This window comes from Rissa tridactyla, chromosome 3 (assembly GCF_028500815.1).
Source record: "Rissa tridactyla isolate bRisTri1 chromosome 3, bRisTri1.patW.cur.20221130, whole genome shotgun sequence".
Lineage (NCBI taxonomy): Eukaryota > Metazoa > Chordata > Aves > Charadriiformes > Laridae > Rissa > Rissa tridactyla.
The window spans coordinates 70194845-70210890 of NC_071468.1; the positions used below are offsets into that span (position 1 = coordinate 70194845).

Below are 16046 nucleotides of genomic sequence, written 5' to 3' on the forward strand. Positions count from 1 at the left end.
TTTGGATTTTAGTGTTTTAAAACAAATTGCAGATCTAAGTGTGCTATAACAAAAGCTTGTTTGTAGAATTTATTAAACAGTGTCAGTAAAGTCTTTAAATGAATACTATTCATATGTGGCCTAGGTGTGATCATTGTCGGTGGCTACTGAAAGTGTTATGTGACACAAAATTTTGTGATAGTTATGTAAGTCATTATACCAGCCCCTGAAGTACAGATTTTTTTTTAATATTTGCCATGAATTTCCTTTTTCAAATTGAAATTCATAGCTAGATGAGCTTATCTCGCTATGTCTTTTGACACAATACAAAATCTTTTTCCTCTTCAAGTGTCAGACATACTTCATGGATGCTCAATTACAAAAGAATTTACCTTAAGCTTTAGGTTTAGGAAACTATATTTTGTGGGTTTGGGTGTGTTTAGGCAAAACAATTGAATCTAAATTTACAAGAAGATTTTCTTATGCACATAAAGATAACAAATGTGGATTTGTCATAGGATCGCTGTTTTTCTGCTGTTTCTTTTTTCTGGTTCCTCACTTAGGAGAAAGTATATACCCTTAATTTGTATCTTTTGTCTCTATCACCCCAAAAATGTTCTGTTATTTTTGCTTTGCTCTGCACACCATCACCAGTTGCTGTCTCCTTAAATGCACACCAGTAACTTGGATTAAATAAGAGACTGGATAAAAAATAGGATCGATTTGGGAAAACAAGCAAAACAAAAACCCACTTGCACAGCAGTTACTTAACGTTTTTGCCCTGAGTGGGGGCTCGGGAGCTCAGCGAACCACAGCCCAGGAGCTCGCAGCAGCAGAATTATTGCTTGTGGTGCTGGGCCTGCAGAGGCAGCTCCTTCCCAGCACTGCTGCATCTCTCCGTGGGATTATACTCTTTTCACACACAGCGAACTGCTACATGCAGGTGGTAGGGCCTTTATTCTCTTAAAAACAACAGCTGTCTTGCAAAAGTCAAGAAGAAAAATCCATCTGGTGGGCTAGGCCTTGGCATTTCAGTTCCTTCTGTAGCACCAATAGTGACATTGGGTAAAGCTCCCTGAGCTCTGGCTGTACCTGAGAAAAGTTCTCTTAAGGTCCATGGAAAGTATTAGCTCAGTTTTCAGTTTTGCCTCATCTGTTTATTCTGGAAAAAAAGTGGAAAATTAAATAGCACAAAGTTTAGGAGCTGCAACACTGAAATGCCGAGTCCTTTATTTTAGATGTGTCCTGATTACGTTAATTACCTTTTCATATACATCCTTCTGCTCCGTGGAGTATCACTGAATCCATCTGAAATTCATTGACTTCACTAGAGCAGGTGCAATTGTTAGGGACTCTTACATTTAGGCTGCCCGAGCTGTCATTTCCTCACTCAACCTAAAATTATCTACCTGGCTTGGTCCAGTATCAGACACCTCGTGGTCTGAAGCTGTGCTGTCTCTCAGTGGGCACTGAACTGAGCACCTCACTTAGCAAGGTAGCTGCCCCAGGCTTGATATATGGTCACCATTTAGAGAGGGTGACTCAGCCCACCAAGGAGGTGCAGAGCCTGCCAGGGGTATTTGTATCAAACATTGGATAAACGAGGAATTTAGAGTGTCTGTGTTCCTTAACTAAGTGTCCCAGTTGGGGTGGGTAGTATAAGTAAAGCAATGCTAACTGTTGCACGTTTTAATATAGATTTCACTGAACATTTATTTTACCAGTCTACAAATGTCATGAATAAATGCATCAAATCCTGCACTACAGTCAAAAAATATTAAAATACACCTTTTTTTTGTTTACTTCTAGCTACCTCAGAGAAACCTCACGAAAACAGTAAGTATCAAGTTGATAATATTGTTACTTCAGCTTTTAGGGAGGAAGGTTTTCCTTTGTGTTGCCAAAGTGTTAGCAGCTAAAGATGAGATTCATCAACGCAAGCTCACAGGAAATTTTTACTTATCAAAATGGTTTTCCATGACTCTGTAATGCAGGACCAGATGTGTTTCACAGGTCCCAGTGCGCATGGAAACTGTTTTCCAATCCCGGCTGGGGTAAGATCCAGCTGTGCCCTCTGCCTCCATGGCAGCTTCTCACTGGAAGACATTAAGGGAGACACAGATGAGGAAGGGTCATTGCAATTCTCTGGGAAGGGCTTGATCCAGGCAATTTATCTCTCGGTATGCTGCAGCCCTCACCTGCTACATAATTTAAATTTAGCTGCTATAAATCAGAATGAAACATATTTTTGGCATTCCTCTGAAATTCCAGGGCTTTCTTTTTTCTGTCTCATAATGTTGGGTTTTGGATATCTCACTGTTTTTAAATAGCAAAAAATTGCATACAGCTTATATTTTAATGCAGTATAATATTTATTATTTTTAGAATCATAGAATGTTTTGGGTTGGAAGGGACCTTAAAGATCATCTAGTTCCAGCCCCCCTGCCATGGGCAGGGACACCTCCCACTAGACCAGGCTGCTCAAAGCCCCATCCAGCCTGGCCTTGAACACTTCCAGGGATGGGCCAGCCACCACCTCTCTGGGCAACCTGTTCCAGTGTCTCACCACCCTCAGAGTAAGGAATTTCTTCCTAATATCTAATCTAAATCTACCCTCTTCCAGTTTGAAGCCATTACCCCTCATCCTATCACTCCACTCCCTGATAAAGAGTCCCTCCCCATCTTTCCTGTAGGCCCCCTTCAGATACTGGAAGGCTGCTAGAAGGTCACCCTGGAGCCTTCTCTTCTTCAAGCTCAACAACCCCAACTCTCTCAGCCTGGAGAATTACTGCTTTACATTATATCTATGGGATCCAGGTTAACAGAGAAATGTGGAAAGCTGAGGTTTTTTTATGCACTATAATGAACTTTTATTTGGCATTCTATATGAGACAACCCTACTTACTGTTGTAATAAAATACTTCCATGATTTCTGTATTAAACATCAAGGAGAAATTTTCCATATAGAAGATAGGTGATAGCAATCAAAATTAGTCATGGAAGCATTTCACAATTTTAGAAATTCTATGATATTTCTAACAAACACAGAATGGAATTTTGTGATTACTTAAACCACATTAAAAAGTAAACATTTATTTTTCTTTGGTATTATTTTTATATTTTAGGAAAAAGAATAACGCCTTTTCTGAAGAAAGATATTTATAAAAAAATTCTTCTCAAGTCTAGTGTGAATATGTAATGCATCTTTTAAAATGATAAAGAGAATCTTTTATTTCTAAAATCTTCTAAAAATTAAAAAGCCCTCTAACGTAGGCGTTCTTATTTTCAGAGCATGCACGCGTTAAACATGAAAAAGCTATCTCTCAGACTAAGACAGGTAGGTTTGGTAATTTAATTTCCAGTAACTCCAGGCTCCATTTAATAAGAATTTGTGTGTTTTGCAAAACTGGGAGACTTTCTTGAGCTAGGCATTCTTTCATAGTTCCTGTGACTCTCCTTAGTGCAGTACAGCTTATAAAGTGTTAGCAAAACCCATTTTCCAGAGTTTGGGGAAGGAGTTCTCTACTGCCTTTCAGTACATCAAAGAGGATTATTGGGAGTTACACCATTTCAGCCTTTTCTCTAAACCGGTTGTTACATTAAGTGAGTCTGGTCCCCAAAAAGGAGGAGCTACAATCTCACTGGGTACATGACAGCCCGCACAGACGCAGCCTCCAGTTACTGAATCTCAGAAGAACAAAAGCTGAACAATTGAAAAAAATAATCTTGGGCTGACTATGCACTCAGATAAACTGTAAGTAATAACCAGCGACAACTGACTGCAATGAGCAGGACAGGGGTCCCCCCCCTTTCAGACCAGGGCTTTGTGCCTCATCACAAGGCTTTTTGAGGAGGAGGACGCTCAGGGATCCACAGTTGGGTTTGGTGTGAAGAAACAAGAGTAAAGATATCCTCATAGAAAACTCAGCCATTGGTGCTCTGCTTGCATCGCTCCTGAGATGTCTTATCAGATTCAGTGGGCACTGAAGAGCAAGTATCAGTGTCCCATCGACTTTTGCTGGCAGCGCTGCTGTTTAAACTTCACATAAAGATGAAGTCCTCATGAATAAGTGATTAGATAAACCACTTAAAACCTTATGTGTTCAATGATAAGCAGGCAGCCATTTTTTTATTGTTTCTTTTCCTGCTTTTTTTTCGAAAGAAAACAATTTTTCCTTTGCATTGACTATTTTTCTCACTTGTTTTTATAATACAATATTTTATTTGTAAGTTAAGTATTTTCGTAGACATTTTGAGTTTTCCTACAAGCCTTGAGTGAAGTTTAGTGAGAGTGATTTAGTGAAGTTTAGAGATTAGAGTAAATATAGAGATTTAGAGAAAATTTAGAGAAGAGTGATTTAGTGAAGTTGTAGTACTGGGGTTAAGTCAGCAGGGGAAAAAAGCAATGTTTCTCACTGCAGCCTTTGAAGACAGAGGCCTAGCTTTTCTTTTTGCCTCGTTGACTACTTTTTGTGTCTTAGTAGCTAGCAGAGAGCTTCAGGCAGCTGGTAGGTGCAGATGGGCTCAGCCAAGGCAGGAGCATCCTAGTGAGGAAGGCACCTCATCCAGCTCTGTGTGTCCTGAGAGGGTTCGGTGGTGGCCAAACAGTGGCCAAACGACCACTCATCTCTTCTGCAAAATGAAATCAGTCCTGCTGATCTCATCCAGATAGCAGCATAAAAATAAATTTCCCTTGTGAGGCATTTGCAAAGATCAGAGCGTCACGTCACAAACCAGTACATTGGAAAGATTAGGATCTTATTCCTGTATAGTGTAGCATATTCCAGACTAAAGCTCTCGGCATCTAAATGCTTGAAGGAAGAAAAAAGAAAAGAAAAAAACCAAACCAACCCCTAACTAAATTTCCTTTAGTATAAAAGATCTCTTCTCAGGAGATTAATGGTTGCTTTGGAGAGCATTGGCTGTTTTGAGTTTCAGTTGATGACTGGAAGTATTAATCTGCAAGCACTGGTGGTAGTAGTGCTTCTGCCTGCTGTGTGCCAGTGAGTGCTCTTGAGTTAGCAGACTGAATTATAAAAGCCTCATTCTGTACAAAGCGGTGCCCTCCTTTTTCACCTTGATTCCGAGCAGCTTCAAACTATTATTCCTATGCTTCCTGCCATCAGACTTAGAAGTATCACATGACTGAGAAACTAGAGAATTTCAGAAAATATATTGATCCTGTAGGGGAATGTTTAAATTAAAGAGTGTTTTGTGTATGTGTGTGAGAGCAAGAAAAGCAAGAGATTCATTCCTGATGTAATTCTTCTGAAACTGCCTGAAATACACAGAGAAATATTTACAGCTTTATATTTTTCCATTTAAATTAGATACGTCAGGGGAAAAAAATGAATATTTATGCTTGTAGTACTGCAAAACTAGAGTTCTGCAGAGGAAAGAAATTCTCTCCGATGAAAGATTTCAGAACTTTAAACTTTCAGCTTATTCAAAAGCTGAAGAAAAATCTGATTTTTCAGAAATATTCACAAAAAAAATATTTTGGATTTTTTCCAGCTTTATGAGGTCATCAATTTTTTTTTCTTTTCTTTTTTTTTTTTTTTTTTTTTGGTCAGGCTCCTATTGGTACAATAAACAAAAAGTACATGAGAAATTGGAAATATTTCTTTGGTTCTTGACAAAATACAATGTATTACCCTCACCAGAAATGGTTTTGTGAAACTTCCTGATGTCTTGAAGTGTGTTCCCTCGTGGAGAGTGCTGTCCTTAAGTTTTGATAATCTGCTCCTTCAGTTTTCCTTCTGGTCATGACCAATGGTTAGAAACTCAGAGAAAAAAACCATAGAGCCACCTCCTGGAGATCTGCCAGGAAACGGGTGAGGGTGTTCTCCAGTAGAATCAGCAGATAAATAGTTACTGTGTGGTTAGGTCGTGGAATAGGTAGGTGAATGAATACCAAAGAATGACCGTATTTCTTCCCAGATAAATGCAAGTCCACTGGCCTGTTCAAGACATTCTGCTTTCAGGAATGAATTCATTTTGAAAGGAAAATCCCTCCCTTACTTTTTAGTGGATCAGACGTGCCATCCACTCACAGACTTATCTGATTGACTCCTAGAGTTACAGAGCAAAAACTGCTGTAAATTCTCACCAGAATTAGAAAAAGCAAAAATATCTTATTTAGTGTTCAAAAGAGTGGGGATAATAGCCAAAGAAATTTGAGCTTTACTTGTCATTAATCTAGTGGATATTACAAGGCCTATGTTTGAATTCAGCATGCTGGTGCTATTTGTGTATTGGTACATGGAAAACTTAACACCCCAATTAAATTAGTGAAATTCATCGTTATATACTAAAGCTTATCTAAGAGCAGAAAGAGGATACTTTATCTCAACAACTTGCATCTTCAAGCTGCTGGTTGTGCTATAAAAACATTTCTAGCTTCACAGAGAGCAATGAAACGGAGACGAGAGTTTTTAATTCACAGCTTTCATAAGAAGCTGACAATAACAATAGCTGAGTAAGGGCAAAAAAAGCCCTAAACTTAATACAAGTGAAGAGAAATTAAATCGCCACCTACCAGACAACAACTGAAAAGCATAGCAATGCAGGGTTATGTTTTCTTTCCAAAGAATAGGAAAGATCAGTAACCATGGAGCTTTATCCCTCCCTGTGTTTTCCCCCATCAGTACTGATTTCCTTCCAGAAACAAACCCAAAAAACCCAAACAAAGCAAACAAACAAAACCCAAGCCACAATCGCTGTATGTTTCATGTCGATACTTGCACAATAGCTTTGCTGGATATTGCTGGGTTATCGACAAGAAACACGGACTGTACAGTAATGAGGCTTTCTCTCCATTTATTGACATATGATAAATGTCTTTTTAGGCCTCTCTCGCAAGTGTATACCTCTGGGAATCTCAGAGAGCTAAGTTAAAAAGAAATAAGCGCAGAGAAGAAGATAAACCTGCTCTCTGCCCTCAGAAAAAAAATCCTCTGGAAGTTACATGCCAAATTCGAAGGAAATATCGTGTGTTGAGACCACTCAGCAGTCTGCCCTTCTAAATACTGTGCTATCCTTATATTTAGTCGGAGTGCAGATTTAGGATTTAGTATCCGAACTTGGACATTTGGGTTCCAGAGGAATAGCCCCCGCCCGCCCCCCCCGCAAAAGCAGCAGTTCTTGAGGTTGTGTTTGAGGGTACATAGGTACAGTGATGGATAAACCAGGGATCAGATAATTCACAGGTGGTTCCAGCCACTCAGCGCCTTCCTAGTACCTCCCTCCATCATCTTGTTTAAGAACAAGCTTGACTGCCAGGCTGGAAACATTGCTCGTGTTCAGGAGACAAGCAGCTTTGTGCATGCACAGACAGACTACCCCGAGGGGTTTCTAGCCAGCTAGTACTCAGATGAGTTGAATGGCTTCAGGAGACAAGACATCCCTGCACGACCTGACCTCCACCCAGCCGTTGTCAGCTTGCATCTGATGCCTCACAGAGGTCTTGGGGAAAAGGAAGGGGCCAGAGGCATGTGACTGTAAACTGCTTCCATCAGGGAGAGGAAAGGGAAATACATTCTGAATGTGTCTTAAACATATTTAAAAAGAAAAGTCGTGATGTATGTGAATGTTGAAAGGCAGGGGTTAGGAGAGGGTTTTGAATTCAGGTACGGGAAAAGAGAGAAAATGGGAGCAGACCTATGACAGGATCAAGAAGGGGAAATTTCAAGTCAACCAAACTAGGCTGTGTAGAGATCCAAAAATAAATATCCCAATTCCCACCTGACTGGGCAATTGGGGAGTTAAAAGACAAACGCCACCTGATCAGAAAGTGTAGTCCTCCTGCACCTCTGTCTGAAGCTTCATCCCCCAGCCTGCTTGGAGGAGAGGCAGCTCAGGTCTGGTGGCTGATGTCAATATGGGTCCACCTCATCTGAGAACTGTGCAGAGCAAAGCCACAGGCAGCTCAAGAGCACGTGAACTTGGGCAGCTTTTCTCATGAGATTAGCAGAAGCTGAGGGCTGCTCTAAGGTTTTGTGACAGATATCCAGCTGGGTCTAGGTAAGCTTGGCCAGCAGCAGGTGGTAGGAACTGACGGTCAGACTGACACTGTCCTATGTGGATATGGCTCTGCAAGTTAGCATGTGCTTGGGGGTCTCCTAACTTTCTTATCTTCAGAGTGTAGACACACATGGATACGTCTGTACATAACTGTGGTCAGGCAATATCTGAGCAGGAGTTCTCAGCATTGTATAATACCAAACTGTTGAACTTAGACACTGGGCAAGGTGATGCCCACAAAGTTATAACAGTTGTGTTATTAGAATACAGTTTTCTGTACATTAACAGTAGAGTGCCTTCCCGAAAGACACTACCAGGTATGTGGCTGTTTTCTGGTGGCTGAGACATTAGACCCGGTAATTTATTTTTTCCGTGAAGTATGATCTCACCATGCAGTCAGAACTCATAATGCATACGTGCTGTTTTACAGTGCCACAATGGGATAGTGATGCTAAAGACATGCATTAATTTTGTCATTGTGAACCATATGTATAACATCACATACAAAGATATTTTTCCAGTTATATGTGCCATTGCTAAGACAGTGTGAATTTCTAATTTTAATGCTGCTTTCACAATACAGAGGAGAAAATTAAACAACAAAAGACAACTCCCACTGAGAAGTCAGGTAGGAACAAGTCATTCTCTCCAGAATTTTGGGGGGTAGTGGGGGGGGTTAAACACTATTCATGACTCTTCTAATGTGGTACATTTGCATTGCAATCATTTTGTTACAGTATTTGGAAAAATAAGACTGATAAAGTTCTCTTAGAACAGAGTGGCAACTGCAGGTATCATTCTAAGAACAGCTTTTCCAATGAGAAAGCCAGGTCAAGACATTTCAGCTCTTGGGCTCCTTGTTCCAGCCTCTCTGACAGAGCTGGGCTAATGAAATGGGGTGGAGCTGTAAATCAGATCTCTGAAATGATCCCAAATATCCTTGTAAGGCATTGCTGTTTGGTTGTTGGTTTTGGTGTTTTGGTTTTTTTTAATTCATATCTTTCAAGCAACTGAATTTACAGCATAGAGAACAGTCCCCAAGTAGAGAGTGATGCAGGAGGGTGAATTGCCAGTTGGATTAGGCACTTGGATGGGTCTTAAACTGGCTTTCTCATAGGGAAAATGTTTTTGGAACTAACCTCTAAGTTTTTGGGTCTTTTCTATGATTTATACCTTGTAGGTTTTGTAACAATAATACTCACAGAAAAGATTCAAGTATATTGACTGCTATGACCCTGAAGGGTGACCCAAGGAATGAGAACATTTTCATTATCACTGACAGTCTACACAAAGCTGTTTTGAAGGCTTTTTCTAGATATCAACCTCTTGATTTCTATTGGGGGTAGCCTTGATCTAAACATAAAATGAAAGACAGCCAAATCTTAGACAATGATGCCAACAATGGATTTTCATTTGATATGATGATGATGGTGATGATGATCATGATGAATATTTTCCATAACATGAAATACTGTTTTCTTTTAAGCTGAATGGTGCTGTTTAATATCTCATTTCTATTCTTATTTTGTATGTTTTTCTTCTCTTCAGTAGCAGAATAGATGTTGTATAGAATAGTATGATTCTGTCTCTAATTGTGAACATTCATATAATTTGTGAGTTTATATTGCTTTCTGTCAGAACTCTCATGATAATCTGTCATTTTACTATGAAGTGATGTTTTACAGCACTCTATTTATCCAATAAAAATATTGTTTTGATAGTTCTTATCTGATCATAAACTGCTGTAGCTTGTTCAAAACCATATGAATCATGATTCTGTTAATAGAATTGGAGAAATTATTGCAAAGTACTTAAATATATTGCTAACCTGAACTTTCAATGAGATAGCAATTACTGACAGACAAACAATTTAAAGCAGGAAGAAATTACATCTTTGAATTTACAATATTTTCACACCTAAATTCACAAAATTTTTTAGGGTCAGTGAAGCTCCACTCTTAGTTTGTGAGAAAAATCAGAAGGCTCAAGCTGTGGTTTAGCACCGGTTGGAAACAAAACTGCTAGAAATATCAACTTGACTACTTTTCCTAAGATTTGAGTCAGGTGCCAAATCTTTTTCCTGTTTGATGCAACCAAACTGCAAATGCAGTATTTCAGATTGGCTATCTTAACATAAAACAGTACAAAAATAACTTGTAAGTTTTCAGATCAATACTTGTTGAGCTTGAAACAGGCAACTTCAAAGAGTGGGTAAGTCATCCCATCTTTCTTTAAGAAACATTTTGTAATGATATGAATTATCCTTTGGAGATGGCTATCACTGTCATGACTAAAAGTATAGACAAATGTTTTCTTGATGTTGCAAATCAGTTGAATCCCATCCAAAATTTCCAATTGTCTGTCAACTGGTCTGGAGCTCCTTCTGATTTACACTGTTACACAGGGATAAATGGTCCTGGAACACATAAATGTATTACAGTGTTAAATGTCAGGATACTGTACTGTTTCAACAGGAGCTGATAGTGGGACTTGCAAAGGTCTAAACATGTTAGAGCTTACCTGCATTTTACGGGCCTGAATGCTGTGCATCTTTACATGAGCAGAGGAAACTAAGAACAAGTCAGAACTGACTGCCATAAAAATATTTGAATATTGAAAAGAAAAAAAAGCAGAATCTCTTTTCTCTTTATATTTAAATATCACAATTTACCTTCTTTTGTCTTCTGTAGTCCAGGCAAAGCCAGCAAGTACGTGGTACCTACCTTGATCAGAAAAATTCCTGTAATATAGCTGGATATGTGTGGCTTTTTTGACTTTAACCTATGGAAACTGTCCCTTAACAATTTCTAGTTTTGTGTAAAGCTATAGTGTCTTTATCACTATGTCTTCCATTACTTTCATTTAACATATTGTCTTGTCACTGCTATTTAAAAGTCCATTTGCCATAACCAATTTCATCAGTACAGGAGTCAACTTATTCTGTGCTTCCCATATCACAAGTCTCAACAAAAAAAATTACTACAGAAGCTTTTTAAAAATCACCATTAACAATTAGTCAGGTGGAATTAACACTCCTGATGAATTAAAGAGAAAAAAGAAAGACATCATCACTTTTTCTTCATAATAATTTATTATTTTAGTATAACTGCATCTAGAAGTGTTCTCAGTTAAAAAGAACCGGAGACCATCCATACCTTAACAAATCACTCAGCCTGTTTGTCAGCTTTCTATATCTTCATGCCTTCAGCATGCAAGGTAAACTGCAAAAGTAGAAAAAATATATATATTCCATTTAGTTCCCAAATACTGTCACGCTCCAAAAAAAGCCCAGATGTGGGAAAAATATCACTCTTTACTGATGTAACTTTTAATTCACACCTCATAAAATTGTTTCCCATTTGAAATTCCCTATTATGTCTTCATCTCAGCGTTTCCCAGCATATATCTTTACTTGAAATCACAGCTCCTTGGAGTTCAATTATTCATCTAAGTAGCAGAAGGGCTGAGGCATAATGCCCTTTTTTCAGGGGCTACTCACATTTTGAACATTTTCCACTTTATAGCCCAGTTTTATGTCTTTCTTCTTGCTCAAAGAGAACCTGATGTACAGTTTTTTAGCTGTGGGAAACATCACTTGGAAACAAGGCCACCATAGCTGTCTATTGATTCGTCCACTCTAGAATGTATCGTGGCCCCTACTTACATGAATTTGGCATAGCTGCTACTATGCTATAAGATTTTGTGGATTTTTTTTCAATTCCTTTTAAGCAGGTACAACTTTTTTTATAAATTATGTAGTGTAAGACCTGATTTTAAAACAAAGTTTCTTCATCTTTCTATTTTCAGCAACCTAACATAAATTCTCTTTTTTTTTTCTGTTAATTCTGAAAGGACAGCAGTAAGGGGAAAAAAAAAGAGTTGCATTGCTTACCAATAAGTGCTAGTTCTCTAATTTTCCACAGCTAGATATAACATAGTCATATGGAATAGGATGTGTTTGAGGCTTTGGGAATTCAGCTCAAGTACGTCTGACTCAACAACATAGAAGTCAACTGATGGTTGCTGAGTTTGCTCTGTTCTCTCCTTTCTAATAACACAAATGGAAAGCAGATAGAAATTACATTTTAGAAATTGAGGGGAGCCCCTATTAACTGGCTTCTTCCTCAAGATACATGCATAACTCTCAGTAACATTAACAGTAGCTGTATGTGTGGAGCCATGTGCAGTATTACTGAACTTCGCTATTTTGTGGCAGATCCTGCAGTGGATAATCTGTCAGTAACTATGCATTTGGCTTTTTTCCAAAATAACAGCATGAAGCGACAGAAAATGAGTGTTTATTCCTGAAAAATATACATGCAATCCTTCTTAGTTAAATTAAATTTAAAAAAAAAAAGACATACAAAACGTAACTTAGAAACATTATGGCAATTTTATTATGCTGTTTCTTTTATCCAGAGCATGAAGCAGTCAGACATGAAAAAGATGTTCCACCTACAAAACCGGGTAGGCACTCCTGCACTTTATGCATTCATTACTTTTACAACTGTTATTTCAAGAAATCTCAAAATACAATTGCATATGACAAACGTAAAAATCATGGCCCTTTCATCTATTTTCCTGTATAGAATGCCCTTGACCTGTCATACCATAGCTAAGGTAGCACAGTATGTATTTACAATGCCTGTTGTTGTTTTCTGGAAAAATACATATCAAAGGTCAAATTTCTGCTTCTGTAATTCCACCGATGTCAAAGAAGCTATGCCAGCAAAGACTTCAAACCATTTTCTGAAAGTGCTTGCTTTGAATAGCTTCATTTTGCTAATTATTTGTGGGTATCTGCCATTTACTTGGACTTCACAGCCTTCCTGTATGAGCCAGCTTCTCAGGACCAGCAACAGTTTAATTTTCCTCCATAGCAGGTATTATATGATATTCTATTCAAATCGTGACCTGGCACTATCCATCATCTGTGATAAATATCTCTGCATATCATAACTCCTATGCAGCCTCACTTGTACAAGATGGACCAAAATTCCTGCTGGTATAGGAAGCAGCACCGTTCAGTTGCACTGCGAAGCCATCAACATGGGTTTAAAAAATGTCTTCTCCATGCTTCTCAGTGCAAAGAAATAAGCAAAGAATTAAAATTCTTATTGTTAGTATTATTCATTCTTAACTCTAGCACAGCAACTATCATGTGTAGATGAGAACATTCCTACTATTATTATCCATCATTAGATTGCTGTTAATTACTGTGAGATTACTAAAAATTATGTTTTGATATGCAGTAAATACATAGAAGAAGTAAGGTCATTCTCCACCAAAACACTATTATGCTGCACCTGACTGTTCTCACCCTTTTTCTTTCCTCTTTTTACTTTCCAGTCAAACTGAAAAGCACTGCAAGTATGTGTCATGTCTTGTTTCCTACGGGATATAAACCTTCTTTTCAGATGCATGTTGTCTCAATTTCCATTTTTGCAATTATGTCATATTAGATGATGCTATTTTCCTGCTTATACTACAGATATTCTTGTACTCAGTCTGCTTAGTAACAGCTGAACACACCAAAACTAAGTACATTTATAATTTAATATTGTGAAGCTGTAACACTGAAACTCTGTTTGCAATTTTTACTTTTTATAAAAGTAAAGTAAATAATGCTAGTAACATAATTGATGTTCTGGTGATTTTAAATAAGTGTAGACACATAATTTATCTTTATGCAAATATATTGTTCATTAAAAATAACAAAATGGCATGTAGCATAACTGAATTAGACAACCTTTTCGTTACTTCTTTTACCATTTGGAAATGACTTATTTCATGAATTCACTGAGCATGTTCTTGGCCTTTTTTCAATACACTTTTCTTTTCTACTTTAATAAAAACTAAATTAAATTAAAGAAGACCAAGGAATATTCCCAATTTAGCTCAGCTTTCAGGAGGATTCAAGGGGAATCTCTTGCATAACAAAGACTTCCACTGAAGTAATTGAGTAATGTCCTTGTTAAGGTCAGTAAGACTACCGAATAGATAAAGACTGGGATTTATGCTTATTGTGGCAAGTCATTGCACGTCACATACTGCAAATCATGATCAAACAACAACCAGAAGGTCAGTGTTTACACTGTATGCCTTGAGTTGTGAAAATATTGAAGTATGGACCTTCACAATTATTTGTAGCCTCTCTAGAACAGGTTCGTTTTCTTTTTTCATACTGTGTCTGGCACATCAAGACCAGACCAGGTGTTATTCTGATGCAAAGTATCTATAAAGAGTACCCAAAACCAAGGCTAAGCTCCATAAGACACAGCCCTCTTCCTTCTCCAGGTCAGAAGCTGACAACAAAGAAAGGCAAGCTGATGCCATTAAGCTTCCTAAATTAGTCTCTTATGTTAGGTGCTTAAAGTTAGACAAGATGAATACTCACTCTTAAACGACTGTCAGAAGACACATTGGTATTCTGAACCCCAGCTACAAAGGGAAGGGGGAACAAGAAGCATCTGAAATGTGCCAACACTGAAGGATCTCCTGCAATTCTGAATTGCAGTGTTCAGTTTTCAAGTCATCATTGCAAAATTATTACTTCCTGTGAAGCTATTGGTGGGTTTATTTGCATTTTTGCCAGTACTTTAAGTAAAATTTCCTCTATTTGATTCCATTTTTCAGATTTGTTCAGTCTTATGTTCACTGAATCTGTTCACTGACATTTTATGTCTTCTGTACTGATTTATCTGAGAGACCCACTGATGGCACTGTCTTCTATTAGAGAACCATCAGAGATTTAAGTGACTAATTCCTCATGCTTTCTGCAATAAGGATCATTTTAACTCAAAATCACTGTCTACAGTGCTTTTTTTTTTTTTATCAAGAGCTATATTACCTGCCATATTGTGAATATAAGGAACAGCCAAGATATTTTCCCTTGACCTTTGCAGAGGGATATTTGTACCACATTCTTGAGCTTATGTCCTGCTGCTTGAAATCATTATAAAGGTTAACAGGGCCTGCAGAAAAAGAAAGGAAAAAAAAAAAAAAGAAAATCAAAAACACTAACAGGTAAATTTATGGTCATATACAAAAGTAATTCTGTTTACACTGCCTATTTTGAGCTAATAATCCTTGAATATATCTAGTACAAGATTTTAAGCACCAGAGATATCTATTTTAAATTACTTTTTTCCACTCAAAGAGGAACGCTTAGTTGGATCACTGCCTTCGTTATTTCTAGAGCTCTGTATAGCTTTGCTTCATGTATTTCTCAGCTAGGTATACAGTATGCTTGCCATAATATGAGCATAGCTATCATGTAATTTAGCATGAGATGTAGCCATGGACACAAAATACTTACTGATTTTGGAGTTCAGGTCTGGTAGGAATGTAAAATAAATCCATACACATTTCCTGGGCCAAATTTATTCACACATTATACCCTGTGAAGTCTTACTGTAAAAGTGAACGGGGTTTAAATCAGTAGAGAGATTGTATCATTAAATGAATGACAGGTTATAAACAGGAATACAAGGTTGAGTTTGAAAAGTCCCCAGATTAACAATAAATACATTTTCAGAGTCACCTGCTAAGTGAATTACCATGCAATCATAAAAGTAATTAGGAAACTACCTTATTTTTCACACTTTCTGGTTTAGCATGCAGGAAGGTCTTTGCCAGCAATTGATCCTATATCAAATTTGAATGTGTAATGAAATTCAGAATTTACTTCCTGCATACTAGCTAAAGACTCTCAAATTGTGAGAGGTTACCTCAAACAAGAACAAAACCAGTGGCTTTTTTTACTCATGCAAGAAGTAATACCAAACCTTGTTTTGCAATCAAGAGGAAGAACTCCTTTCCTAGATTGGGTGCCTCAGAAAAATATTTTTTTTCCTTGTGAAAATGAGAAGGGATGTTAATCCATGGGTCACGATGCAGTAATGTATCAGCTTTCAGCAACTATGAGCATAAGCATAAGCAGAAATGTAAATATTAAAGGACTTAAGCATGCTAACATTTACTAGCAACAAAACTGGCCTTTGCTGAATGCTTGTGGTGCCTAGATATTGAGCACTGACATTTAT

The 16046-nt window shown here is 37.8% G+C and overlaps 1 protein-coding gene across 19 annotated transcripts in view; it reads left to right on the forward strand.

The window, feature by feature from the left end:
• Nucleotides 1-16046, forward strand: part of TRDN (triadin) — a 236903-nt gene that overhangs the window by 197976 nt on the left and 22881 nt on the right. For 11 of the 19 annotated variants that reach the window (XM_054194837.1, XM_054194850.1, XM_054194833.1 and 8 more), the window contains 6 exons: nt 1789-1815; nt 3269-3316; nt 8585-8629; nt 10692-10709; nt 12421-12468; nt 13351-13371. In XM_054194837.1, the coding sequence (XP_054050812.1) occupies nt 1789-1815; nt 3269-3316; nt 8585-8629; nt 10692-10709; nt 12421-12468; nt 13351-13371 (207 nt within the window). The remainder of the gene's footprint in view (nt 1-1788; nt 1816-3268; nt 3317-8584; nt 8630-10691; nt 10710-12420; nt 12469-13350; nt 13372-16046) is intronic. The other 8 variants (XM_054194845.1, XM_054194836.1, XM_054194838.1 and 5 more) reach the window with 3 other exon arrangements.